At 45.8% G+C, this 24,852-nt stretch overlaps 16 protein-coding genes across 16 annotated transcripts; 8 read left to right on the top strand and 8 right to left on the bottom strand.

Moving 5' to 3' along the window:
- Position 1: 1 nt before the first annotated feature.
- J056_001259 (Ketosamine-3-kinase) lies at positions 2 to 949 on the bottom strand (the record flags this gene model as incomplete). The annotated part of the gene is made up of 2 exons (XM_009270819.1): positions 2 to 226; positions 281 to 949. 2 exons carry the CDS (start codon positions 947 to 949, stop codon positions 2 to 4), a joined length of 894 nt encoding a protein of 297 aa, XP_009269094.1.
- Positions 950 to 993: 44 nt separating this feature from the next.
- Positions 994 to 3,264, top strand: J056_001258 (RNA polymerase I-specific transcription initiation factor rrn3; the record flags this gene model as incomplete). Its single annotated transcript, XM_009270818.1, has 6 exons — positions 994 to 1,143; positions 1,200 to 1,479; positions 1,522 to 1,811; positions 1,858 to 2,700; positions 2,744 to 3,148; positions 3,202 to 3,264. 6 exons carry the CDS (start codon positions 994 to 996, stop codon positions 3,262 to 3,264), a joined length of 2,031 nt encoding a protein of 676 aa, XP_009269093.1.
- A 64-nt stretch (positions 3,265 to 3,328) lies between these two features.
- J056_001257 (uncharacterized protein) lies at positions 3,329 to 5,110 on the top strand (the record flags this gene model as incomplete). The annotated part of the gene is made up of 2 exons (XM_009270817.1): positions 3,329 to 4,603; positions 4,649 to 5,110. 2 exons carry the CDS (start codon positions 3,329 to 3,331, stop codon positions 5,108 to 5,110), a joined length of 1,737 nt encoding a protein of 578 aa, XP_009269092.1.
- Positions 5,111 to 5,200: 90 nt separating this feature from the next.
- On the top strand, positions 5,201 to 7,110 carry J056_001256 (Metacaspase-1; the record flags this gene model as incomplete). Its single annotated transcript, XM_009270816.1, has 11 exons — positions 5,201 to 5,388; positions 5,434 to 5,478; positions 5,526 to 5,835; positions 5,884 to 5,937; positions 5,991 to 6,201; positions 6,251 to 6,265; positions 6,315 to 6,355; positions 6,401 to 6,455; positions 6,538 to 6,797; positions 6,843 to 6,930; positions 6,974 to 7,110. 11 exons carry the CDS (start codon positions 5,201 to 5,203, stop codon positions 7,108 to 7,110), a joined length of 1,404 nt encoding a protein of 467 aa, XP_009269091.1.
- A 34-nt stretch (positions 7,111 to 7,144) lies between these two features.
- Positions 7,145 to 7,880, top strand: J056_001255 (Vacuolar protein-sorting-associated protein 46; the record flags this gene model as incomplete). Its single annotated transcript, XM_009270815.1, has 3 exons — positions 7,145 to 7,180; positions 7,231 to 7,524; positions 7,587 to 7,880. The coding sequence occupies 3 exons, from the start codon at positions 7,145 to 7,147 to the stop codon at positions 7,878 to 7,880; spliced, it is 624 nt and encodes a 207-aa protein (XP_009269090.1).
- An 81-nt stretch (positions 7,881 to 7,961) lies between these two features.
- Positions 7,962 to 9,230, bottom strand: J056_001254 (uncharacterized protein; the record flags this gene model as incomplete). The annotated part of the gene is made up of 1 exon (XM_009270814.1): positions 7,962 to 9,230. The coding sequence occupies one exon, from the start codon at positions 9,228 to 9,230 to the stop codon at positions 7,962 to 7,964; it is 1,269 nt and encodes a 422-aa protein (XP_009269089.1).
- Positions 9,231 to 9,273: 43 nt separating this feature from the next.
- On the bottom strand, positions 9,274 to 10,377 carry J056_001253 (tRNA threonylcarbamoyladenosine biosynthesis protein SUA5; the record flags this gene model as incomplete). The annotated part of the gene is made up of 1 exon (XM_009270813.1): positions 9,274 to 10,377. The coding sequence occupies one exon, from the start codon at positions 10,375 to 10,377 to the stop codon at positions 9,274 to 9,276; it is 1,104 nt and encodes a 367-aa protein (XP_009269088.1).
- A 169-nt stretch (positions 10,378 to 10,546) lies between these two features.
- On the bottom strand, positions 10,547 to 11,287 carry J056_001252 (uncharacterized protein; the record flags this gene model as incomplete). Its single annotated transcript, XM_009270812.1, has 1 exon — positions 10,547 to 11,287. The coding sequence occupies one exon, from the start codon at positions 11,285 to 11,287 to the stop codon at positions 10,547 to 10,549; it is 741 nt and encodes a 246-aa protein (XP_009269087.1).
- A 55-nt stretch (positions 11,288 to 11,342) lies between these two features.
- Positions 11,343 to 12,734, bottom strand: J056_001251 (U1 small nuclear ribonucleoprotein C-2; the record flags this gene model as incomplete). Its single annotated transcript, XM_009270811.1, has 4 exons — positions 11,343 to 11,449; positions 11,495 to 11,641; positions 11,693 to 11,752; positions 12,440 to 12,734. 4 exons carry the CDS (start codon positions 12,732 to 12,734, stop codon positions 11,343 to 11,345), a joined length of 609 nt encoding a protein of 202 aa, XP_009269086.1.
- A 176-nt stretch (positions 12,735 to 12,910) lies between these two features.
- On the top strand, positions 12,911 to 15,243 carry J056_001250 (Transcriptional regulatory protein moc3; the record flags this gene model as incomplete). The annotated part of the gene is made up of 3 exons (XM_009270810.1): positions 12,911 to 13,025; positions 13,078 to 14,807; positions 14,869 to 15,243. 3 exons carry the CDS (start codon positions 12,911 to 12,913, stop codon positions 15,241 to 15,243), a joined length of 2,220 nt encoding a protein of 739 aa, XP_009269085.1.
- A 245-nt stretch (positions 15,244 to 15,488) lies between these two features.
- Positions 15,489 to 16,898, bottom strand: J056_001249 (Arginine N-methyltransferase 2; the record flags this gene model as incomplete). The annotated part of the gene is made up of 7 exons (XM_009270809.1): positions 15,489 to 15,531; positions 15,580 to 15,706; positions 15,774 to 15,878; positions 15,943 to 15,964; positions 16,016 to 16,189; positions 16,233 to 16,321; positions 16,373 to 16,898. The coding sequence occupies 7 exons, from the start codon at positions 16,896 to 16,898 to the stop codon at positions 15,489 to 15,491; spliced, it is 1,086 nt and encodes a 361-aa protein (XP_009269084.1).
- A 33-nt stretch (positions 16,899 to 16,931) lies between these two features.
- On the top strand, positions 16,932 to 21,086 carry J056_001248 (Nucleoporin nup82; the record flags this gene model as incomplete). Its single annotated transcript, XM_009270808.1, has 5 exons — positions 16,932 to 18,065; positions 18,117 to 18,696; positions 18,742 to 19,091; positions 19,142 to 19,272; positions 20,930 to 21,086. 5 exons carry the CDS (start codon positions 16,932 to 16,934, stop codon positions 21,084 to 21,086), a joined length of 2,352 nt encoding a protein of 783 aa, XP_009269083.1.
- A 403-nt stretch (positions 21,087 to 21,489) lies between these two features.
- On the bottom strand, positions 21,490 to 22,160 carry J056_001247 (uncharacterized protein; the record flags this gene model as incomplete). The annotated part of the gene is made up of 3 exons (XM_009270807.1): positions 21,490 to 21,525; positions 21,575 to 21,595; positions 21,639 to 22,160. The coding sequence occupies 3 exons, from the start codon at positions 22,158 to 22,160 to the stop codon at positions 21,490 to 21,492; spliced, it is 579 nt and encodes a 192-aa protein (XP_009269082.1).
- A 142-nt stretch (positions 22,161 to 22,302) lies between these two features.
- J056_001246 (Dynactin subunit 4) lies at positions 22,303 to 23,553 on the top strand (the record flags this gene model as incomplete). The annotated part of the gene is made up of 1 exon (XM_009270806.1): positions 22,303 to 23,553. One exon carries the CDS (start codon positions 22,303 to 22,305, stop codon positions 23,551 to 23,553), a length of 1,251 nt encoding a protein of 416 aa, XP_009269081.1.
- Positions 23,554 to 23,679: 126 nt separating this feature from the next.
- J056_001245 (uncharacterized protein) lies at positions 23,680 to 24,000 on the bottom strand (the record flags this gene model as incomplete). Its single annotated transcript, XM_009270805.1, has 1 exon — positions 23,680 to 24,000. The coding sequence occupies one exon, from the start codon at positions 23,998 to 24,000 to the stop codon at positions 23,680 to 23,682; it is 321 nt and encodes a 106-aa protein (XP_009269080.1).
- J056_005001 (tyrosine-protein phosphatase) lies at positions 23,984 to 24,781 on the top strand (the record flags this gene model as incomplete). The annotated part of the gene is made up of 1 exon (XM_059571735.1): positions 23,984 to 24,781. One exon carries the CDS (start codon positions 23,984 to 23,986, stop codon positions 24,779 to 24,781), a length of 798 nt encoding a protein of 265 aa, XP_059427720.1.
- Between the last annotated feature and the right edge of the window lie 71 nt (positions 24,782 to 24,852).

Raw genomic sequence — 24,852 nt, 5'->3', positions numbered from 1 at the left:
TTCACTTTGATTCTGTATAGCGGTTTAAGCTCTTCATCATGCTCACTGCACCGCTTCTGTACATTCCTCCAAAAATGGCATAGTGGTTGAGATGATGGATCAGCTCGTAGAGCTTGATTCGCTGGTCGTATTCATCGACGGGCTCAGCTTTTGGATAAACAGAGTGGTACCCCTCAAAGAACTTAGAGCCAAAGCCGCCGAACATCATACAAATACCCAGCTCGGCCTTAGTGAGTGCGTTAGGGAGGGAGTTGAGTATATTAAAACTCAACCAACTTACCTCATTGTGACCATAGAAACTACAGGCATCAAAAATGACAGGTCTGTTAGTCGTTCTAGAAAATGATGCGTTTCCTGCCCACAAATCGCCGTGAAGTAAGGATGGCTTAACATCAATACCGCTTAAAAGGCTTGGAACGGTCTTGTTCATTAGGGTCTGACCCAGTTTCCATATTTCAACATCGCGAGAGCCATTCTTACCGCAGATCTGCTCAAAAAGATAGAGGAAACGATCGTTATTGAGGAAATCAATCCAGTTATCGCTCCACGTGTTGTTGAATTTAGTTTCGCCGCAGTAGGTTGGCATCTTGTACCCAAACCTACCAGACTTTTCTGTACCATTGAGATGCATTTGGGCGAGTTCTTTCCCAAGTTCCATCATACGTGAGCCAGAGCCACCCAAATCGTGCCACTCGGTAAGCATGTAGAAGTCAGAGTCATCGCTGTCGAGAGAGGAGTCTATGAGAGCAGGGCAGATACCAGGCAAAGCGCTGCTCATGTCACTAATAGACATAGCCTCGCCAATCATTTGCTCAGCTGAAGAGCGTGGAGCAGACTTAAAGAGGAAGATGTTGCCATCGTCCAAGTGGACTTTTGAACCGATAATTTTGTACGATCCAGAGTGACCACGCTCCTTGAGCGCAGATAAAGCCTTTTCGGGGAGCTGCATTTCGAGGAGAGTGAAGATGTGATGGTTTTATCCTACCGGCGATCATGGCCAGTTCATCGCCTTCGAAGGGAATCAAAAGAGACAGAGACGGGATGAATGTAGACGGCAGCCACCAGCTCTCAAATACCAAGGAATCATTTCTCAATAAATTCTACGTCTCCTTTGTCAACGACGCAATCGAGAAGAAGAAGGAGGTGCGTTCCGTTGGAGCACTGGTTTTTATTCATATTCATATTCATACTCTCCATAGGGAGAAAGCGGTCCATACGAAGAATTGATATCGCAATTCACTTCAACCGGCGTACACGAGTACGACAAGCTCAAACCGTGGCTGGATGCACTCGCTAATGTCATTTCTCACCTGGATAAATCTCATCTTCCGCTTGTTGAAGCTATTATGTCCCTTGCTTGGACTATTAGTAGCCCTTCATTTGTGTCCACTTACATGGCATTCGTCTCAATGCTGATTAGTGCACACCCTCAATACACAAAGCTCTTACTCGCTAAAGTTATCAAAGGCTTGACTCATCGTGCGTTCTTGTAGATCCCCCTACACTCTAACAATTCAACAGAAGCTGGCTCAAAGGCGTTAGAGAATGTTGAACATGTGCCTGAAAATGAACGACTCACCAGGCGCATTGTATTCGACCGCTTACACGGCCTACTCAACAAGCTTCTCGACCTTGTCCCTACCCTTCCCTCCCTCCTACAGCCAATCCTTATCAGACACTTTCCCCACAAACGCGAAAATAAAGTTCAACAAGTTACTTACATGAGAAATTTACTTTCAATTATCAGCTACTGTCCTGCTTTGACCGATGAAATCTTCGGCTTGATTATTGACAGGACTATTCAGATCGACGTACGTTTTTATAGTTGTAATTTACCTAATACTCATGCGACTACAGGTAGAAATTCAAGTAGAGCTAGACGATCTGGATGAGGAGCTTGAAGATGAGACGGAAGCAATCTTCGAGAACGAGCCTGATATCTTTGAAAGATCCGTCGATCGCACTTACTCAGACGAAGAGTCCAGCGATGATTCAGACGACGAGTTTGGCTTTTTGTCTGATCTCTCGTCTGACGATGGACTCAGCGATAACGGTAGCCAGGAAGCACCTATGCAAGTTTCAGCCATTAAAGACCTTGTGCAAAAGTTAGACGGAATGCTCTATATGATCTTTGAATACCTCGACAAATCGGTTAGAAACCAGGAAGTTCAACTTGATCAGTTCTCCACATTGTTAAGCGTTTTCGAGCGTACAATCCTGCCAACATTCAGATCGAGATACACACAGTTCATCCTATTCAAATACTCTTCGTACAATGCGCATTTTGCCGATATCTTCCAGGGCATGCTCCTAAGCAAAGCTATGTTTCAAAACGAAGAGCCGTCAGTAACTAGAGTGGTTGCTGCTTCCTACCTTGCCAGCTATGTTAGTCGGGCAAAATTTATCGATGCCAATGCAACAAAGCATGTCGTCGGATTAATGTGCGATTATATAGCAAACGAGCTCGACAACATCCCCCAACCCATAACAAATTTCAGGCTAAACACATACAGTGTTTGGTATGCGATAGTGCAAGCTGTTTTTTATATCTTCTGTTTCCGCTGGAGGGATTTAATGTTAGCGAATGACGACGAGACAGTATTTGATCATGCAGAAGCGCTGCCTACTGGATCAAAGACATGGATATCAGGCTTAGATGTTCTACAACGCGCTATACTCAGCCCTCTCAATCCACTCAAAGTATGCAAGATAATTTTGCGTTATCTAACTGACATCATTATAGGTTTGTGCATCAACCGTTGTAAATCAATTCGCAAAAGTATCCCAGTTTGCAGGATTTCTGTATTGCCACTCAATAATTGAAAGCAACAAGCGGTCTGATGTGACGCCTGCTACAATGGCCTCGTTGACTTCGTCTTTGCTCGGAGTCACGCCAGGGCAAAACGCCGAGAGTCAGCAAAAAGACACGCAAACGAGATCACTGGCAGTGACCAAAAACAATGGTTCCGAGATAGAGCTCGATTCTTTCTTTCCGTTCGACCCTTACCGCCTCCCGCGAACGCAAAAGTTTATAGATGATATATACAGGAACTGGGACGAAGTAGCTATCAACACAGGCGAGGAAGACGAAAGCGATGAAGAAAGTGAGCAAATGTCTAAATCGAACCCCTCGCAGTCACTTGGAAAGGTTGGTTGCGGTATTTCAGCAAAAAATCCCTCCAGTACTTACGTGCACCGCAGTCACTTGATGCCATGTCTATAAGCCCGATAAGAGACGGAGGAGTGCTGTCAATGTATAGATAAACGAATCATGTATCATTATCATTATTTCACATATTTCTATTTCCGATGAATCTGAGACTTATTTATGGACGACGAGCAGCAACTGAATCCTAAAAGAGAAAGCTACAAAGTGCGGCTGCAGAGGAATAAATCTATTAGCTGGCTCAGTGGTCCAAAGCCACCTCAACAGCTTCTAGGACCTGAGAATCACTACATCCCGCATCGACTGCGTTTTCTGGGCAAACTCGAGAAGCGGACGTTATCAAGCACAAATTGGTTCAGAAATGGCGTGGTTATTCTAGTCATTTATGCTCTCTGGATTATTGCCAACGCGCTCCTCGCAAAGTACTCGTGGTATCAATCATCCACTAGCCTAGGAACCCCAGAGATGCTATCGTGCACGTCATCTTTCTGGAGCCGGCTAGATGGATGTGGCTTGGATGGCACTCTATGCCAGCCATTCGAAACCCAGCCTATGCCCTACAGATGTCCCCGAGGCTGTGAATCGACCACACTAGCCAACAAGCGGACAGTCGGGTTGAATGAGCCAAATGGAATGACTTTGGTAGTCGGAGGTGGACAAGAGGGAGAACCTCTCGCTTCCAGTATATACCGCGCCGATTCTTGGATCTGTTCCAGTGCGTATCATGCTTCGGCCATTAGCAAATCCAAGGGCGGTTGCGGTGCTGTGCGCCAAATAGGTCAGCACACTGGCTATATCGGCTCAACGAAAAATGGGATAGATTCGGTCAGCTTCCCCTCCTCCTTCCCGTCTTCGTACATTTTCGAGGATGACGTCGAGTCTAGTCACTGCGAGGACTACAGAATGCCGATTCTGGTATTCAATATTGTCATGTCGGTGTTGGTTTCGCTGATATTGTCACCAAAACCTCTGGTGTACTACTGGACATTGATATGTATGGGTTATTGGAACAACGCCCTAGCTTCAGAGCCGCGCTCTATTCCTCCTGATCTTGAAGGCGCCTTCAAAGACTTCCTGCCCATGCTGTTTGTTGCATACTGTATATGGAGATTGGTGGTGAGGTTTTGCTTGCCGTTCTGGCGCAACATGCCTATAGAGAGAACAGTACTCACTCTAGTACCGTTCTGGTTGGGCTTGCTCGTTACAGTGCTTGGAGAAAGCCCGTTAGATAGATTATATGGACCTGATATCGCTGATAATCCAGACGCCGTAGTTACTATAGTCATAGTCGTCATCATCATAGTGGTTCTCGGTTTAAATCAAGCACGGGTGTTTCGCAACACAGGCAAGTTCTGGCTTTATATCAAGTGGTACTTCTTGCTGGGACTGTTTGTCATAATGCCTGCTTGCTTGTTGCCGACACTTTCATTTAGATTGGTTTGTGGTTAGTATTGTGCTTTAGTATTGGCTAACACTTTACAGCATCACTACATTTTGGCCCTGTTGCTGCTTCCACTTACAGCTCTCCCTACGCGAGTATCAATTATCTGCCAATGCTTCTTGATCGGGTTGCTTATCAATGGCGTCCAAAGATGGGGAATGGATTCAGTATTGCAGACCAAAGAAAGTCTGCGAAGAGATGCAGCGCTAGGAAGCGCGTTACCTAGCTTTGATAGCTTCGAAAACAACACCATAAGCTGGGAGGCGATTCCTAGTAATATGGATGATTCCTGGGATGGATTTGAGCTGCTAATCAACGATGTGCTGCGTCTGAAGGCTAATGCCAGTACGCATTCGTACACCTTCGAGCGTAATGACACAAGTGTACCGTACTTTGCCCGGTTGGCGTACGCGAACGGTGATGAAGCCGGTGATTTCACCAAAGCAGCAACTGTATTTATCAACAACGATACCATGGTACCGCCTGAGCCTGGGCCATCATAAGCTGTGTATGTATTTATAAATGTAGATTTTGCCGTGAAAATACGCTTCGTGCTTTTCTGCTCTTATCAATAACGGTAGCAGCGGCGGCGGATGAATTTTGAGAGCAGCGGTGGGCTTGGATATCAAAATGGCTACAACACGCTGCAATATTTCCCGAGTCCAGGCGGATATATCGCACCACCGCCTCATCCGCAGGATTACGGATTGAGAGTACCAGCGCAATTTGATAAAGTGAATAGGCAGTTCAGGCAGCCAATATATCCTCATGATTCGCTAGAGTGGGTTGCGCGTGTGGTTAGACGCGTTTATTAAGTTGCCTCCAGCGAGAGTCTTGCGATACTCAGCACTCACGGTCCTTATTATCATAGGTAGGCAGCTGGAATACAGGGTTAACATCGAGGCTGATAAAATTCAGGGATTCCACTCCTCAACAATCTTATCAGCCTCAGCAATCTCACTATCGGGCACAACCACAACCACAACTACAACCACAACTACAACCACAACCACAACTCCAACCACAACTCCAACCACAGCAGCCTTCACAATCAGCTGCACCATCCGTTCGGTTTCAACAGCCCTCCGCCAAGCCAGCAAAGCCCCCATCGAAAGCAAATCCAAAGCGCAGACGCAAACCGACGTGTGAACAGAGGTCTTATGGACCTGGCAAGAGGTTGAAATACCAGTACTCAGAGTGCACAGGCACCAGGAAGGCTGTGTGTATAGTGCGTCTATCAAGTCGACGACGACGTCATATACTAATTTCAACTAAGGGCATCAACTACGTAGGGACTGATAATGAGCTGGGCGGATGTCAGAACGATGCTGTAAGTTTACCTGCTAATTTAAAACCGTCGTTCAATTCTCCGACTCTTTACAGGACAAGGTTAGGAAGTTCTTGATCAAACGTTGCGGTTATAAGCCACAGAACATCATGCTACTCAAGGACTCTAATGACACAGATACTAGTATGCAGCCCACAAAGAAAAACATGCTTGCGGCTATGCGCTGGCTTGTTGACGGTGCTAAACTCAACGATGCACTTTTCTTCCATTATAGTGGACACGGCGGACGTACAAAAGATTTAGATGGTAATTTGCGCTGTTTGTTGGATCATATTTGCTAAATTATGTTCTTTAGGTGATGAGGATGATGGTGCGGGTTGTTTATATGTACCTTTAGTTGCGCTAACGAGATGCCTCAGGCTTTGACGAAACAGTGTACCCAGTAGATTTCCAGAAAGTTGTCATAAAGCTGTGTTGATTGCTTTACTTCTAACACACAACACAGAAGGGACACTTAGTTGACGATACCATGTACGACGAACTTGTGGCACCATTGCCGGGTGAGTACTGATAATATACAATTACGCTGCTAATTGAAGAAGCTGGATGCCGTCTGACCGCGTTGTTTGACTCGTGCCATAGCGGTACAGCACTCGACCTGCCTTTTACTTGTCAGTCTATTCGAGGAAATGAAGCGTTTTAACGACGGTACAGATGATAGTAATGGTGATGTCAAGCAGCCTAATATCCTCAAAGAAGCTAGCAAAGAGCTTTTCTCTCACAGACTGCCGAACGGAATGATATCGCCGTTGCACGATGCGTATTATTTCTCAAAGAAGCTCTTCACGGGTAAAACAGAAGATAAGAAACAGAAAAAGAAGGCGTTCAGTCCAGCAGATGTTGTGAGCTTCTACAACACCTCTAAAGTAACCAAGCTGACGTATTAGATTATGTTTGCTGCTGCAAAGGATACGCAGACGGCTGCAGACGCAGGACAGAGTGGAGCTATGAGCTATGCGTTTCTTTCAACACTATGTAGGTGTTTGGATTTAGAAGATGGCAGCTTACAAAAGGACAGATAAAAACAGGGATGAGGATATGTCATTCATCGATCTTTTGAATGCGGTGCGCGATAAGATGAAAGGACAGTATACCCAAAGACCGCAATTAAGCAGCAGCCATGAGATAGATATGGATTTAGATTTTGTTTGTTGAATTTGTATAAATTTCTTCCCTTTTATAGACAATCATGGCGTCACTGGAAAAGACGCTATTTCAATTGAAGGTTGGTCAAGTGGGGAATGAAAGGTATATGGGTTAACACGCTCGACTCAGTTCACATCAAAGCAATTATCAAAGCAGTCAAAGAAGGCGGAGAAAGACGAAACGGTGGAGAAGAACAAGCTCAAGAATGCACTTTCTAAAGGCAATGAAGACACAGCGCGTATATACGCTTCAAATGCCATAAGGAAAAAGAATGAATCGCTTAATTTGCTCCGTTTGTCTTCTAGAGTTGATAGCGTTGCGTCGAGAGTGGAGACAGCAGTGACGATGCGGACGGTGTCAAATTCAATGAAATCGGTTGTTGGTGGAATGGACAAGGCGATGTCAACGATGAACCTCGATTTAGTACGTCTGCGTCTACGTCTGTTTTGCTTGATTGCACACACTAACGCTCGATGGTAATTAAGATGTCGTCAATAATGGATAAATTCGAAACGCAGTTCTCAGATTTAGATAGCCATACGAATTACATGGAATCTACTATGCATAATGCCGCAGAAGCTCAATCAACTCCTCCAGATGCAGTTGATGGATTGGTCCAACAAGTCGCTGACGAAGCTGGACTCGAAATCAGTCAGAAGATTGGCGCTCAACATGTAGATGATGTCCCAGAACTTCAGCAACAAGAAGCTCCACCTGAAAAGGAGAGAGATGAGGATGAACTGATGAAGAGGCTCAAGGCATTGAGACCGGCTGCTTAATGACCTGCTAGATGATTGATACCTCGTATGAATGAATGTATTTACAATAAAAAGTTAACTTGAACACCTACTATCTACTACCTACTCACTCAATGATCTCATCGCTTTCATTTGAGATCTCAGTAAGAAGAGTAGTAATACAAGCGCCAGGTACATATACAACAAAAGCTTAGCCATAGCTCTGAGCGTTGTACTCAAAATTGCGAAAGTGACAGTTATATTAATTGATATGATGGCTTGCGTTATCGATAAACAACTTGGTATCTTAAAGACATAGGTGGTAAAGCTTTCGACGGACTGAAACACAATCTTTGTACGCTCATTGAGACTTTTCGCCATTGCGAGTTCTCTTTCGAGTGTTAATTTCTTCTGTTGAGTTGATCCACCCATCATGAAAGCACTATCGGAGAATGATCTTGCGTGCTTTATAGTTCGAGATGGAGACCTGGAAGGCCTCTTTTGAATGAATGTTTCGCTTGCGCTCGCGCTAGGAGAAGATAGTTTTGGTGTATTAGTGAGTTGTAAGACCAATGGTTCATGTTGCGGTGAAGAAGCGCGGGAAGAATAAGAATAAGAAGAGTGAGTAGAGTTGTATGTTCTGCGATGTGCTAATGGACTATCATTAATAACTTGAGGGAATTGGACGGGCGAATTACAGAGGCTTTCTTGATCGTTTGACGATCTCCATTCTTGGCGTAGATTGGATAAAGGCTTTCTTTTACACGCAAGTGACAACTGTATTTCGAGCTGTTGGAATCTCGTTTCAGCGGAAATCAAAGACGTTTTTAACAGATCACGTTCATTCTTTAGATCGCGTAATTCTCTTTTTGCTTTGAGGTTTTGATGAGTAATTTGCTTCTGTAGAGTGCTTAACTCAATTTTCAGCTCATTCGCTTGAGATTCAATCCAAGCAACCGACTGAGATTTTTCAACTTGACTCTCAAGTGCAACGGATAAATGACGCTTTTGAACGACAAAGTCGTCGTTGTTTAAATTCAAGTGGTAGCTAATCAGTTTATTGAAATCATCAATCTGATCTAACAGTTTGGATTGATCCTGTTTTAACTTGTCATTCTGCTGAAACAATTGATAAGCTATGGCTGTAGACAGGCTAAGCTCAGATTCGAAATGAGATTTCTGGTTATCAACTTGAATGAATTGCTCTTTTACTATTTCTGGTGCCATTTCATCTAAATTGTCGTAGTTCCTCGTTGAAGTTGATTTCTCTGGTATGGTGACATTCATAGCCAAAGCGACGTCTTCAAGCGTTGTTGTTTGGAGTGCTGAGGATGATTGAGGCTTGCGCACACTTCTTGATCTATAAAGTGGTTTAGCTCTGCCAATCTCCATTTAAGTGTGTACAAGTGGATGTTAGGGTACAAGAGGTCTATAACTAAATCAAAATGACATTCTCGAGGTTACCTGCTGCTTTATATAGTCTATTCATTATTGCTAGACCTTCATTACGCTCTTCTACTCCTTCAACTAGTATGTATTCCACTTGGTGCTTGTCTAGACTGTGCAGACCAGCGAATATATTTGAAGCGACGATTGAGGGATTGTTTGAAGGCCCGATAAAGTAGGGGATTAAATTGTTGCTGCTCTTATTAATGTTCATCAACTCGTTCGTCATGAGTGAATCTTCCAACGTCATCATTCCAATCTTGTCATTTGTATCTAAGCTTTCTATCAACTCTTTTAGCTTTTTGATTTTGTCTGACTTGTTGGTATTACTATCATTCATCAACAATAACACTCTAGCTTTAGGTGAGTAATGCTTATACTTCATACCAGGCGTTGTTGGTTTGAAATCTGCAGTCTTGATCTCCATCTTTTCATAAACAACGTTATCGTCACCAACAACTCTTTTTAAATCTTCTACTGTAACACCACCTGGTCGAAGTACTCTCACTTTACCATCGACTGTAATACCATCTATAACTGTCGATTCTAATCCAATATCTGATCTACCACCGTCTATAATATAATCCATCACTTCGCGTGCTTCTTTTCTCTGAAAAATATCTTCATAAACGTGTAAAGCAGTCGTAGTTGATGGTTTACCAGAGCTATTCGCAGAAGGGGCTGCTAAAGGTACACCGCTACATTCAATCAAAGCTCTAGCGATTGGATGATAAGGGATTCTAACACCGACCGTGTTCAAGTTGGCAGTTGTCTCTGCAGGTATTTGACTTGGACTTTTTATCAGGATAGTGAGAGGACCAGGCCAGAATTCATTTATTAGGAGCTCATAAGTACGAGGTAGTTTCTGATTGAAATAACTGTTAAACATATTCAACGACGAAACATGTACTATCAAGGGATTGTCATTTGGTCTACCTTTGGCTTTGAAAATAGACCTCACAGCTTGCTCATTGAAGGCATTAGCACCTAGTCCATACACAGTCTCTGTTGGAAATCCAACAACTTTACCACTTAAGATTGAATCTGCTGCTTTTTTTATATTCAATTGGGTCTGCTGGCAGAGGAATTGCATAGAATTTGAATTTGTCCACTTAATGCCATCTATGCTGCATTTTAATATAGCATCCATTACGTCTGCTTGAGTGATTTAATACAAAGAAAGCGTGAGTATGTTTGTAGAGATTTAATTTTTAATTTGGCGTTACAAACGCGTGATGACTTATACGACGCGTGGCACAGCATCAATTGCAATCGCTATCGCTATCGTCAAAGTATTTTGACTGCTGTAAATCCTCATCGAGCTCAGTGGGGTTATTTAGAGAGAGAGAGTCGTAAGAATCGTCGAAATCGACGCTATAATCGAGTAAATCATCTACGCCATCAATCCAATTCTCGAGGAGGAGTCTCTCGAAGGACTCCTTCCCAGTGAGCTCACCGAGATGATCGACATGACCATCATCACCATCAAAGACAGATCTACCGAGTGATCCAGAATTATTTTTACGTAAAGCAGCAATTTTAGACTGCGTGTACGATCTGCTATCTCTCTCTGATTCATACTCGGATAGTAGACCAGCAAGTTTGCCGAGTTTAGCGTGTTTTGACATCATAGAATTGTTTGACAGCCACTGCGATTCATTGAGACCAGCGTCGTGTGCATATTTGAAGCTGGGATGGTTGCCCAGACTATCGCGTTGAACAGTTTCTTCGAAATTGGAAGGATCTCTGAAACGCCCTGCTTGAGTAGTGAAAGTATCTTTGGATTGCTGCTGCTGTGATTTTGCCCAATTTAAGCGACGCTTCTTTATGATTGGGATGTTAGTGCGTTGCTTGGGAGTTGTTACACTGTGGAAGTAATTGAGGAGGTTAGGAGGAAGGAAGAAGATGTTTTTATGGAGGAATAAAAGTGGATTTAGTTTGAGTGTTTGCTTATCGTCACTTCCCAGCCACCGAAGAATGTTATCGATTTGATCAGTGTTCATGAGTCTATGATGAACGTTGATAACAAGAAGAAGAATAAATACATGAATAACTGATCTACATGGGCCTTGGTGGTGGTGGTGGACGAAATGAAGGTGGTGGTGGTGGCCTGAATGGAGGACGCATTGGGAAGGCTGGTCTCACGCCTGGTGGTGGTGGTGGGCCTACGAATGAATAAGCAAAGCAACTACTCGATAAACTCAACAAACCTGGCATTGGTGGACGCATCATTGGTGGAGCCGATAAACCAGCTGGACCGTGGAACTTGTTTAGAGCAGGAGGAGGTCTAGCAAGACCAGATTCGTGTATTCTACAGATTTCGTCTATAATGAATTGAGCTTTATCATGACCTAGGGCTGGAAGATGTGGAGTTTGAGTGATAGAACAATAAGCCAATAAAAACCCACACGCATAATAATCCTTTACGTTTATCAAATGATTTCTACCTGAATTGTGGGCTTTCCTTACTTTACAGAGATGTTAGCGGCGATTTGAAGAAATGGAATAACAACCTGCTGCTGAATTGTGTGTTAAGAACACATCGCAGTAATCGCAGTAAAATTTCTGTTTGGTCATCTTCACTGTGTACACTTTAACACTTGTATAAAATCAACGCCGATGACAGAAGCAATCAAAGAACCATTGGATTTAGTTCGATTGAGTTTGAATGAACAAATAAAGGTAAAGCTTAGAGGTGATAGGGAGTTATTGGGTATTCTACACGTGTGTTTGGTGCTTAGCGTTGGATATATTCGTAGTAACAAACCCAGGCATACGATTCACATATGAATCTGATTCTAGGCAAAGTTGAAGAATTTATAACCGTTGTGGATGTCGATAGCAGCTCTTTACAGCCATCAGCTAGAGTAGTTAGTAGAAATATGGATATCTTGTATGTTAGAGGTGATGGTGTTATTTTGGTGAGTTTGTTGGGATATTTGGGGATACTTGGGATACTTGGGATATTTGAATATTCTAACAATACTACAGATATCGCCAATCTAAAACTACATGAATGCTCTTGGTACAATTGGTGCTGGATCTGGCGTTTTAACATACTCAACAGGCCAAATTCCCAACTCAACCCAGGCTGCTCTACAAATCACTTGAACCTTGTTTACATTTAATATTTATATTTCTATTGCTTATCTCACTCACTATTATCTCCAGTGGCAGCGGCTGAAGTAACCTGTTTCCTTGTACCAAATTCTCATAAATCCTGGAAATACCTTTATCCCAAATATCTGTATAATTCTCCTTATCCTTTGCGTTATCGATCAACTGTATTAACTTTACAATCGATGGCGTTTTCTCCCTCTCGATCAAATGTCCTTGAGTTGTTTTTGTTGGCTGTGTCCACAGCTTTCTCCTGTACTCAAACAGCTCAACCCCTTCAAGTCCACACGTTTCTACCTTATCTATCCAGTACTCCGATTTATCCGAGGACATGAGCGTATCTGTTCAATCTCTTCACCTCGGACTTGCCCTTTTCCCCTATTTTCTATATTTTACACCGGAGTTTAGAGTTTTCGGGTGTATTTACATGTACCTCGCCCATTTGATCCCTTTTTCACCCACATTTTCACTCCTCAGATCCCCGACGCTACTCTTTGCCTCCATTCCTCATGGCTCCAATGGCTTCTTCAAATGGTCAAGCCACTGCACATTCTGTCCAGAATTTAATTAACGTCATCGGCTCCGGCCACCCTGCCATCCAAGACTCTCTTCCTCGTCTAAGCGGTACGTCGCCTCGCTTAGTCCCACTATGCCCAGATTCTAATCTTTCGCTTAGATATCATCACTCAATCTGATAGGAATCCGAATGGTAATCAACGTCCTAAGTTTAAGCGTTCAAGGGCTGGTTGCCTCACTTGCCGTAAGCGTAAGGTTAAGTGCGACATGACTGCTCCCGTTTGCTTGAAATGTACAAGCCTTGGGAGAGAATGCACTTACCCAAACCCTAACGCTCCCTCTGGAAAACGTAAAAGAACTTCATACGATTCTGACGCACATGATTCTTCCACTCTTCCTGAACCTAGTGCATATGACGACGACAGTTACAATGACCCTTTTAATAACCCTATACACTCTCTCAAGCGTCTACAGTCTCTGCTTGGTCCAAAACTCCTATCGCAGCTCATCGATTCTTCCCCCGATGTTCAATTGGAAAGTGACATGAATCTACCCAATCATAATCACAATCATAATCCACATCCAAATTCGAATTCAAATCCTTTACCTGTTCCTCCTGTCCCTCCAAACGGTCCTGCTATGTCTTTGATGCCGTCAGACGCTCCCCCACTCCCACAACCCTCATACTTTGACCCTTCGTCGTCAAGAATTCTTCCCCCCAATATGGATCCACCACTGGGGAACTCGATGGCTACTGTATCTGTCCCTTTCAACTCGCTTAACAACGGTTTGATGGCGCCTACGTCTCCACTTACCAACGAATATGCATCATTCCTTTCTTCAACGCCATTTTTCACCCCACCTTCCCCTATACTCAATCAAGACACCAGTCCAGACAATGAGTATATATATAGCAGACCATCCCCACCAACAGCATCCTCACCTACTGCTCTACCTCCAATCATGAGTGAGGGTGTCTACGCGAACAACATTATCAACGCGAACCCACAATCAAAGCAACTGCTACATAATTTCCTCAGCCAGTCGAAGAAGCTGCTTTGCGCGATAAACGAGCCAAAGAATCCATTCCTAGCGCTTTCCATACCGCTCGTACTGAATACGAATCAATCCGCAATCACGTATGGGATACTAGCAATCTCAGCGACCCATATGCATTTCATACGTCAGAAACAGGGCTTAGATGCATATCAAGAGCTTCAGCTATCGCATCAACTAAAGAACATGGCATTAAAGCAGGTGATGATGCCATTAATGAGTGACTCGAGTAGTCAAGACATAGACATGTCCTTACTAGCATTCATAGCTGTGTTAAAGTATGACGTTCTCAGTGCAAGTCAGGATTGGCGGCAGTCGATGAATGTCGCTTTAGCGTTAGTTAATAAGCTTGGTGGTCCATCTGTCATGCTTGGTCTGCACAAACGTCGCCATGTCGTTGACGACCTTAGCAAAAAATCTTTGCTTATTAGACGTACTTTCCTCGAGGAACTCACCGCTCATGAAGTGTTTGCGTGTCTCACTACAGGTGACTCACCCCAACTTATAGGCGATACGACCCACTCGGCGTGGTGGTTTGAGATGCAAAACAGTGAAAACTTCGGCGACGATGCGCATAACAGCTTCGAGCGCAGTTACGGAATGAGTAGGCAGATGCTGGATATAATAGCGCGGTCATGTCGCCTTCATAGTCAAAGACGCAAGCTGAACATGCCCATACCGATAGACGATAAAGATGCGGCGACACTGCAGGAAGTGTTACCAGCGGATATGCTCTCCACGATGCAAACCATACGCAGTAAGACTTTCACTCTGTACAGTGAGCTCGAGAATATGGCCCAGCAGTCTCTCGTACTGCGGCATCAACGAGTAGAGGTGAGTTTGAGTTTGAGTTTGAGTGTGTGCACACACGCTAACACACTCCACCCACAAACAGTGCGGAGACCTCATCTACAGACATACACTGATGATTTTCCTCTCGCGCGAAATCTTCGACATACCTATTCATGATGCTAATATACAAGCCGCGGCGCGGGCTGTACTGGGACTGTGCAGCGAAGCGACGCGTGATATGGGTATGGCAGTTATGCTTATTTGGGCAATCATCATTAGCGGTGTACAAATGTTCACCAGCCACGACCGAGAATGGGTTCGCCAACTATTCCGCTCGTGTCGCGAATGGTACTGCTCCGACCTCGAATGCGCGGAAACTATCGTTAGCGAGTGCTGGAAACGCCAGGATGCTCACCTCCCCAACGACGACTGGCGCTCTGTTGCAAGGGATCTACAGATCGACGTGATGATGCTATGATGGTGCCATCGCATGTATGGATTCACCTGTAGCTGTACAGCTGTACTCTAGAGTGTACGCTGCTACAATGGATTATGTATTTCTACAGCCCTCACGCGTATCAATATAAAGTATAAAGTAGTAGAAATTAGCACAGTAGCAAAGTAGCAAAGTAGCAAAGACAAATAACTAACGTATTACGGTTGACGTTTTCTTTTTTCCTTCTCTCCCTCTTCCTCCCGTCTCGCTCGTTGTATCTCTATGTTTTAAAATATGTTCATTCTCGCTATAGGTAGTTTATATACCGGGCTGTGTGTTGTTTTGTGAGAACAGCAAACATACACACACAACACTCACAGATTCCAATACGACCGTCTAACGCCCTTCCACACAGCGGAGAGCTCAGGTACAGGTACATCCTCCCACTGCGCAGACAAGCCTATTTGTTCGAGGTGCATGTCAGCTATACGCGTGTAAACGTCGTCTGGAGGGGGAGTTAAGTTTAAAAGTGAGTACTTGTGCCACTTTATCTATTATTTATAACCACCCACAGAAAACACCATTCGTCGCACCCAGTCCGTGGAAGAAGGAGAAGCGCGAGTTGGGCGACTCGACGAGATCAGGGATATGTTCGAAGAAGGCCTTCAAGTCACGGTCTGGCGGGGAGTGAGCGGCGTTAGTGGGGGAGAAGACACGATAAAGAACGGTGGTTATCCTCACAGTGTTCTGAGAATGTATCGAACTGGGTCTTGTGTCAGTGTGCTAGTTTTAGCAGGTAAATCAGTCAACTCACGTAAATGACATCAAACTGGCCAATACTATCCACATGATCCTGCCATGTCCCTTCACACACGGTGACACCGGGCTTGTCATACCAGCCAGTCTCGCGCATATGCTGAAGAACATGCGGATGAGCTTCGATGATGGTGTGGTTAGTTGGGCTGTATTTCTGGAATTCTGTGTCGATCTGTGATGTCTCAGGGCGGTGTTTACGCTAGTTGCGTACTCACAATACCCAAACCAAAACCGACATTGAGGATCGACAGACTGTCTTGGGTGTCTGGGTGGTTATCACAGAGCGCCCTCACGGATGCCTTCACTGGGCGTTGAGGTTAGATTCATTCCTCACAGAGTAGGTAGAGGTGCCCACTGATTGGCGTCTCCCAGGCCATCATGACGGGATCGCCGGCGGAGTCAACCACGCGCTCGTTGCCGTCGCTGTCGTATTCGTAGGTGAGCTGTGAGGAGAGGAATGCGTTGAGGTTGGAGGCGGGGTCGTTGGAGTCGTCATTGTCGCCGCTGTCGTCGTCGTCGTCGCCGCTGTCGCCATTCTCCGCCTTCTCGCCGAGGAGATTGAGAATAAACTCCGCTCTAACGCCCTCAGCGACTATCTCCTCGTATATGGGGGTGTTGCCGTACGAGAGGGCGATATCTGCGGGGGTAAACCCAGCGTGGTCGATGGCGTTCCAAGTGGCACCCTGGCTTAGGAGATAGCGCACCAAACGCAGTGATTGTTTGTCCGCTGCCAAGTGCAACGAGGTGTAGCCGGAAGAAGGGTCCTGGTAGAAGATGGGAGCGCCTTTATCGATGAGTAGCTTGAGGCTTTCCGTGTCTTCAATGGCACTGCAGTGTAACACCGCCATGCCCGCGTTGTGGAATATCTCGTCATCACTCATCTCTCTCTTCAACGTCCAACACCAACAAATCAAATGGCAGAAGCGTGGCTGGGCAATCTCACAGAAGCCGTTGCAGATCTCGGGAGCAATGGTGTGCCTGGTTTACCTTCAATCAAAACCAAGAAACTCGTCGTTCGGAACAGCGATTTGATCTGGGCGGAGAAGAATGTGATTAGGATGGTGAGTATGGCCCAGCTGAAGGGTGGCTGTAGTAATTCCAGTAATCCCATCAAAACACTCCAAATCCCCAATCTCAACTTCGATATCCACTCGCTCGCCCTCAACCACACCAAGAAGCTCCTCGCCGTCTCAGGCACCCACCAAGTCCTCGTCATCGTTCTCCCCCGCCCTGGATACGCCAATCTCGTCACCCCCACTTTAGATTCCCGCTCCATCCTCATTGGCCAGTACTACCACGCTCTCCCCGGCTCTTCCCAACTTGCCAACGTCGATTGGCACCCGTGGTCTTGTTCCGCCGCCTCCCTCCTCGTCCTCACCCGCGATTCCCTCCTACGCGAATACGACGTCTCCCTCGACTCGGACGAGCCCCAGCAATCCCTCTCCTTCACCCAGCACTCCGCCATGCCCGGCTCTTTGTCCACCCCGCTCTCCAATCACAGATCCCGAGGCTTCTCCGCCGACGACGACCGCGACGACGAGTGCGTGTCTTTCCACCTCGGCTGCTCTTCCTCCGACTGGGGCGCGCTGACTCTGTACGCCCTCATGCGCAACGGCGACGTGTACGCTCTGTGTCCCTTCCTCCCCACCCACGCTCTCGTCCCTATCAATTACATACAGAATCTCCGCGGCGTCACTGAGGCCAAGCTCCTCGACCCTGCACACGAAGACAACGGCATCGTTGAAGCCCGTCTCAACCAGCAGATGCGCTGGCTGAATGCCATGGCCAAGCAAATGCATAGCCTCGATGGTAGTGCTACGTCTTTCAAATGCTCCTCTCCTAGAGCTACTGGATCTATTCTTCGCCAGGGCCCTTATCTCGTTCAGCCCCCGCCCAGCGACGACGATGAGGAAGCTGACGCGTCCGATATCATCGCCATTCGTCCCAGTCAGCTCCCGATGGACGTCTTTGTGGTGGTCTACACCAATGGCCGCGTAGATGTCTGTCTAGCCACCGACAACGTCGAGGGGCGATGGTCGAGTCGAGCAGTAAGTGGTTAATTTTTTTAATTTTCGGTCCTAACAGCTAACCCGCGGCAGGAACTAGCGGCACAACCACCTGTTATGTCCACCTACGAAACCATCCAGTTGGTTAACGGTGCTGATGTGGGATACCCGTCTCTCGAGCACGACCCAGTGTACGAAGACACGGTTTACATCAGCCATGCCAGCGGCGTGCATGCCCTCGTGCTAAAGCCGTGGCTCGACGAGCTGGCCCAGACTGAGTGTATAACGCGCGACTCGAAACTCATCCAGGTAGTCCAGACGGGTGAGAGGGATAACGCTCAAAGCAACCCTGTTGTCGCGCTCGATATAGTCAACGACGCTTTCTTAGGTTATTTTCTCCTTGCTCTCACTGCCAACTTGCAGCTCCTCCCGCTGGCCTTGTCGCTGCGTGTGGAGGAGACTAGCGGGGAAGGGGTGGAGGAGAAGGAGCACAAGAAGGGTGCTGAGGGTGCGGATCATACCTCAGAGCACTTGAAGCACTACAGTAGTCTGCTCGACGCCGCCCACCCCATCGACCTCGATGCCGCCCACCCTATCGACTTAACACGTGGACTAGATGGGGGACATACGCGGGATGAGATCGCAATAACGCCCCAGACACTGCGCTATCTGGGTGGGGTAGTATCGAATGTGCGTCGCCACACTCATGCACTCACAGCGAGTGCCAACAGCGTACAAGACCGACTGAGTCTGCAAATACGCGAGAGTGCACGTCAAATTGACCGCCTCGCTCACGTCGCCCAAGTCGCTACTAACCCTTCTAACCAGGCAGGCGTGGGTAGTGGCAAGGGTGGTCGCGTGCACGCTGTCTCTCTCGACCAGCTCGCCCTGCTTGCTAGGATGGATCGGCTGCTTCAGCGCCTTATGGACAGACACCAACCTACTCTTTCAGTTCATGAAACTAAGTGGTTTGAGGAACTCGCGCGCATTCGCGATGAAGTTGGCGGGAGTGGGGGTGGTAAGAATGGTGATGCTAAAGGTAGAGCTCTACAGGCACGTATGAGTAGGGTGAGTGCATTGAGCATCGCGCTTTTAACTCCTGCTGATATCCCCGCTAGCTCAACCATCAACTCAATATCCTTAGGCCGCAGGTGGAGGCGTATCAGTTGGGCCAGGCGGCAAAACTCACCCCCTCATCCGCTATTGGCGCTTCGCAAATCGCTAAGGTGGAGGGAGTGCTTCATGAAGAGTGAGTGGAATGTTGTGTAACACCCTTCTTGCTAACTCTCTTCTCTTTTTTTTTTTTTCTCTCTCTAGAACTACTGCCATCGAAGACTTGCGTTGCAAACTTGATAGAGTCTCTACACTACTAAAAAGCGATTAAGCTGTTAACTTATGCATGTTTTGTTTTATGACGTGGTGGCGTGTGTAGAATGAATTTTGTGAGTGCTGTGAGTGGGCAGTCTTTCATCAGCCTCACCATCTCTCAAGCGATAATGTGAAACATTTCAGGTGCACCAAACACGAAACACCGGTTACAAAAGCGCCTACTGATGCAAAAGCGAGTTTTTAGTGGGCTTGAACAGATCAAAAACACACCAGGGAAAGAGAAATCTCAATTAGTGGAGCAGCAATCGAATTTGAATATTTTTTCGGCTGCGTTGGTTCAATAAATATAACTTGTAATACCAGAAACTTATCACATCCTCTGTAAACGTCTTACTCTTTGTGATGTGAAAACTTGCACAAAGAGTGAGAGACGTTGAGATTAATAAAAGAATTAAGTCTGAGATGTATCAAAAGAAAAGTAGTCGTTTGAATAGTTTGGAATTTTGGGGTTATTCCCATTGTTTCGTTATCTTCATTGTCATCGTGCATAATCATGCATAATCTTCATTGTTCTTTATTCTCATTGTTCTCATAGCGACCATGATGTCATGTTACCTGCATCTTGCCCACTGTATTTAATACAAAGGCAGGGTAACTTCTTTATATCCTCCTATAGCTCAATTGGCAGAGCGCAAGACTGTAATTGAAACCTATCGTTGGCATATCTTGAGGTTCCTAGTTCGATTCTGGGTGGGAGGACATCTTTTTGAGGTTTTATACCTCATAACCCTAGTTTAACTACATTACTTTCTTGAGTTACTATTCGCTTCGTAGGGTTCCACTTCTACGAAGTCACTGTATCTCATTGACTCTGCTCAGCTCGCCTAGCAAATGGGCCAGTACATATGATGATGAATGTATACTGTCAGTTTAAGCAACTTCACGCTACCATCATTATCGAACCACTTTCAGTATCTTCAATTCATCCCATCAAAAGTCTTCGCTCAATATCCACTGAGTTGTTTTCCTCACTACCACCTATCTCATATCAGATGGCGGATTTACGAATTTGATGATCTCCAAATAAAAGGGCTTCATAAATAGCCCTGGATGAATTATACATTATTACGCCAGAATTATATCCCTAAGCCTCCAATTGCGTCTCGTAGGCTGCTCGGAAGTTACAACCCGACATAGCTTTGGAGCACGCTATAAGACAGATGTGGAGGCTTTGACGCGTTTTATCGGGTAAAAGAGAATTCTTAGCTCATAGAGACCGCAAGCACCCAGAAATCACAGGAATTTGGCTCTATAAACGCGATTTACGTTTTACGCTGATTAGCGTTCACAGGACTTATTGCTTGCTCTAGAGAAAAAGCCATGTCATTCTGGAGCATTGCACGTCTATAAAACGCATATCAAATAAAGAAAAGGTGGTTCAGCCCATATCTTAAATCCGGGGGGTTTGGCTTCACAGGTGGACTTGGAGATTTCAAAAAATGATGGTGAGAAGGCGATGAAAGCCGCGTTGGAATCGTAAAAGGCAAGTAATTCTTAAACTCTAAAATACTATACAGGAAGCATGCCACATCTAGCTGGGCAGTCAAGCAGCGATACGCCGCGCTGGTGATAGTATCACACCTGCAACCCACTTACACGGTCGGTTGCTACAAAAATATACCACCATCGCCCCAGCTTGCAGTCGTTGTGGTGCTAAAGGAGAGTCGCCACTGAGCATCACCTCAAACGCGTTGTCTTCTACACGATTTCAATTAAAATGATGAGATTTGTTACAAGTACCCCCATTGAACAATTATTAGAAGACACTTTAGCACCAGAAAGTGCGTCATATCGACGATCGACGTTTTGTAACAAACAATTGATATTACCAGCTACAAAAACTAAGAATATTAAGGTGTATTGAATGCTTTTACTGTAAGTTTTTTTGGCACGTCAAAATAGCTCCAGTATTGATACTGTGATGGTTAGGTTTAGTAGGTTGAAGTTTGACCACGCTTGTTACGGCTTGTGGAGAAATGCAGCATAATACCTTAGCTCTAGAGCGTCAGTCAAGTGATATTTGATCTGATCGTATTCTATATCGCGGTACAAATCTGTCCTACTTATATAAAGTTCGTTATGACTGTCGCTCACGGTCGATCTGCTTCTTTTTCTGTAACGTAATTAGTATGATGTGGATATTTCAGCTAAAAACAGCCCACCTTCTTCAGATTGCGTTCCATCTGCGGCTGTGTGAGTGACGAAGCGTAGAAATAGCGGACATACCTCCAAGAAAGCCCTCATAGTTGGATCTAAGTCGCTGACGAGCTTATCCGCAGTCTTCTCAGCCTCAGCCTCAGCCTCTAGAGGAGACTTGGAGGAGTCTGAGCCTGCAAAGCCTCTGAGATCCATGGGCCACCTATCGAGAGCCACACCCTTGCTTTCTAGTTGAGATGCTGCTTTCGGGGCAACAGCGAGGTAGTTTGCCAAGTCATCTGCGTATATGTCGTATGTGCAGTTTGGGCAGCCTGACATACAACATTCGTCTGGTGCAGGTTGGTTTGGTTTTGTGGGTATTTCAACGCCTTGAATGGTGTGCGCGTGGGTTTTGCTACTTTCGACGCTCTTTTCCTTCTTGTCATGCCCCAAATCACCTGGATTCGGCGTTGGAGTTTGTATCGATGTTGTTGCCGGCTCCGTCGATATCGATTCGTAATTTTCCCGCTGCAGTTTCGACCACAGCGAGTTGAGGCTCCTGCCAGATCGCGGTGTTGTGTGTGTCGAACAGAAGTGCCGGATGGATCTCATATCCGTGTGCTCATTGATGGTCGTTCGGTGTAGAGGAGTGTAGTGCGTGTGGCGAGTGTTGCGTGCATTGTAGCTAACTGGATTAGTGCAATTAATCGAATCCTGCCTTCTCTTACGCCCTAACCACCATCTTCTCCAAATTATGGCGTCAGTCAGCGTACTCTATCAGTCCAAGCTGCGATCGGCGCTGGATAAGGGCGAGTTCTATCCGCTCTCGCATTTGTATTTCTGCGAAGAATGCGACGCTATACGCTGCCCGCGAACTATCATACTCGACGCAGTGATGCATTACTGCCCCAATTGTTTATTTGAAGTACCAACGGCGTCTGTGAAATCGCAGAGGAATAGGTGTATGAGGAATTGCTCGAGTTGCCCGCTATGTCAGAGTTCGCTGTCTACCGTTGGCACAGGCACTAGCATCGACGATCCTAATATCAGTCTCGATAAGCTCACTGAGGCGGAGTCTTCTCGTGCCGACCCGCCCTTCTTGCTTAGCTGTGGATGCTGTGGCTGGAACAGCAGGTGTTTCGGTGAGAGGGGTGTATTTGATAAACCTACGGGTATCGGAGCGCTTATTGCGCGCGGAGACGAGAAGGAAGGCAGAGCTAATGAGGAGTTTGAGCATGTCAGAAGTAAATTCGAGTCTCTCCTTAGCGTTGACGGTTTCGTAGATGACGTTGCTTTCCATCCTCTCTACCCGGCACACGCAACGCCAGACACGAGCGATAGGCAGCTGGAGTCTTTGGCAGAGACTGAGTTTGATAAACTCAACATTCTTAGGAATGCCACAGATCTCCACGACATTCACAACTCGAGCAATTCATATCCATCTAGCATATACAAACACCTGCAGACACCTCAAAGAATCAAACTAGTTACAAAATACAGCAAACGTTGCGCTACGTGTAGGCATATCCTCATCAAACCAGATACCAAATCACACACTAAACACAAGATAAAGATGACAGCTAATAACTACCTGCCTGCGATTAACGCGAGGATAGCGCGGATGGCGCTGCAACCTACAGGATCGAGACTCACAAGCAATGGAGAGTTGAGAGGAGGGAGGGTGTATGTGTTTGAGATGCATACAGTCAATCCACTGTACGACGCTATGAAGATCAGGATGAAAGTTGTGCACCAGAGTGGCTGCAAAGCTCGTATAGACGAGGGGGAGTATGAGATAGGTGCATTCAACGATGTCATGGAGTTTGAAGAGGAGGCGTGGGTGCAGAGTCAGGCAAGACGCATCTCAGAGGCCAAGTCTGTCGGACTGGTGGAGAGCAAGGGTAATTGGACAAACAGTATGTTTGAATTGGGAGTATACCAAGACGCAAAGAGATTAGAGGTGAGTTTTGGTAAAGAAAAGGTATATGCTGATGAAAAGGTCTAGGTTGTCTTACAAGTAACGTATACGTACCGAACCATGACGCCGCCATCGACGCCGCATATGGACGAGGCAGAGGAGGAGTATAAGGACTTTACGTTCAATATCCTGATTGATGGGGGGAATGTTGGATCAAATGAATGAGTTGCGAAGATTTTCAGTTTGTGTCAGTAACTCGGAGTGCAGACGCGAGAGAGTGTTTAGTTTAGATAGGTGTACATCGTCTGTAGGTAGAGAGCGCAAATCTTTACGTAAATGAGATAACTGCGATTGCAACTCAACAGCCAAACGATTGAGGTCATCTAACTGAGATTTATCGTAGTCGATGGACTGAATTTTTTCGTTTATATTTGAAATGAGCTTGTAGAACTTATCATCGAGCTGATTGATGAGATTGTTTGGTTGCTGATCCTCGAGTGCTTCATTCACCCAATCAATGATGGCTGATTCCATTCAAGAGCTGTCTCGACGAGAGAAAGTCCGATTAGACAGGAAATCTTTATCAAAGTCCAAGTCAACGCGATTTATCGCGTTTAATAGGTATACAAATATACTCTGCTACGATGAAAGCCTGCCGAGCACAGTGGAGTATATCAACGCATCCGTCGTGCAGTTTAACGACTTTAATTGCGATATTGGGCAGTCAAAGATGTTTATAGCCACACAAGCACCACCGTTGCACACGCTGCAATCATTCTACACGATGATTCTCGAGGAAGGTGCCCGTGATATCATACAGCTGTCCAATTATCGCGAGAGCGGGAGAGTAAAGGTTGATTATTACCTGCCAAACGATTTTATTCAGCTGGATGGTATTACTATCACAAAAAAGTCCATAGATGAGGACGAAGAATGTCTGACAACGATTATCGAGATAACAACGCCCTTTAAATCACTTGAAACCCGTCATATACTCTACAAGATATGGCCAGATCACTCCGCGCCGAAATCACTTTCCTCTTTAAAAACCCTTTTGCGTAGACTCGATAGGCAATCACCTTGTGTTGTGCATTGCTCAGCAGGGATCGGCAGAAGTGCAACATTTATAGCCTTAAACGAGCTTATACGATGCAAAGACCACAAATTAAAGCCATTCTACGATGACCTCAACGAAAACAATACTGATAACGCAGATATTGTATTCCGGGCTGTCGACTTTATAAAAAGGCAGAGGCCGCTGAGCTGTGAGCCGATGCAAATAGCTTGGCTATACCACGCACAGCAGCGACTGTAATAACTAACTAACACGCCTGCCACTATCCGCACAGTCCTCCCAACAAGTCCTCAACGGCAGGACGATGGCTA

The sequence above is a fragment of the Wallemia ichthyophaga genome (genome assembly GCF_000400465.1).
Source record: "Wallemia ichthyophaga EXF-994 unplaced genomic scaffold scaffold14, whole genome shotgun sequence".
NCBI lineage: Eukaryota > Fungi > Basidiomycota > Wallemiomycetes > Wallemiales > Wallemiaceae > Wallemia > Wallemia ichthyophaga.
This window is presented reverse-complemented; position numbering and strand designations above follow the sequence as displayed.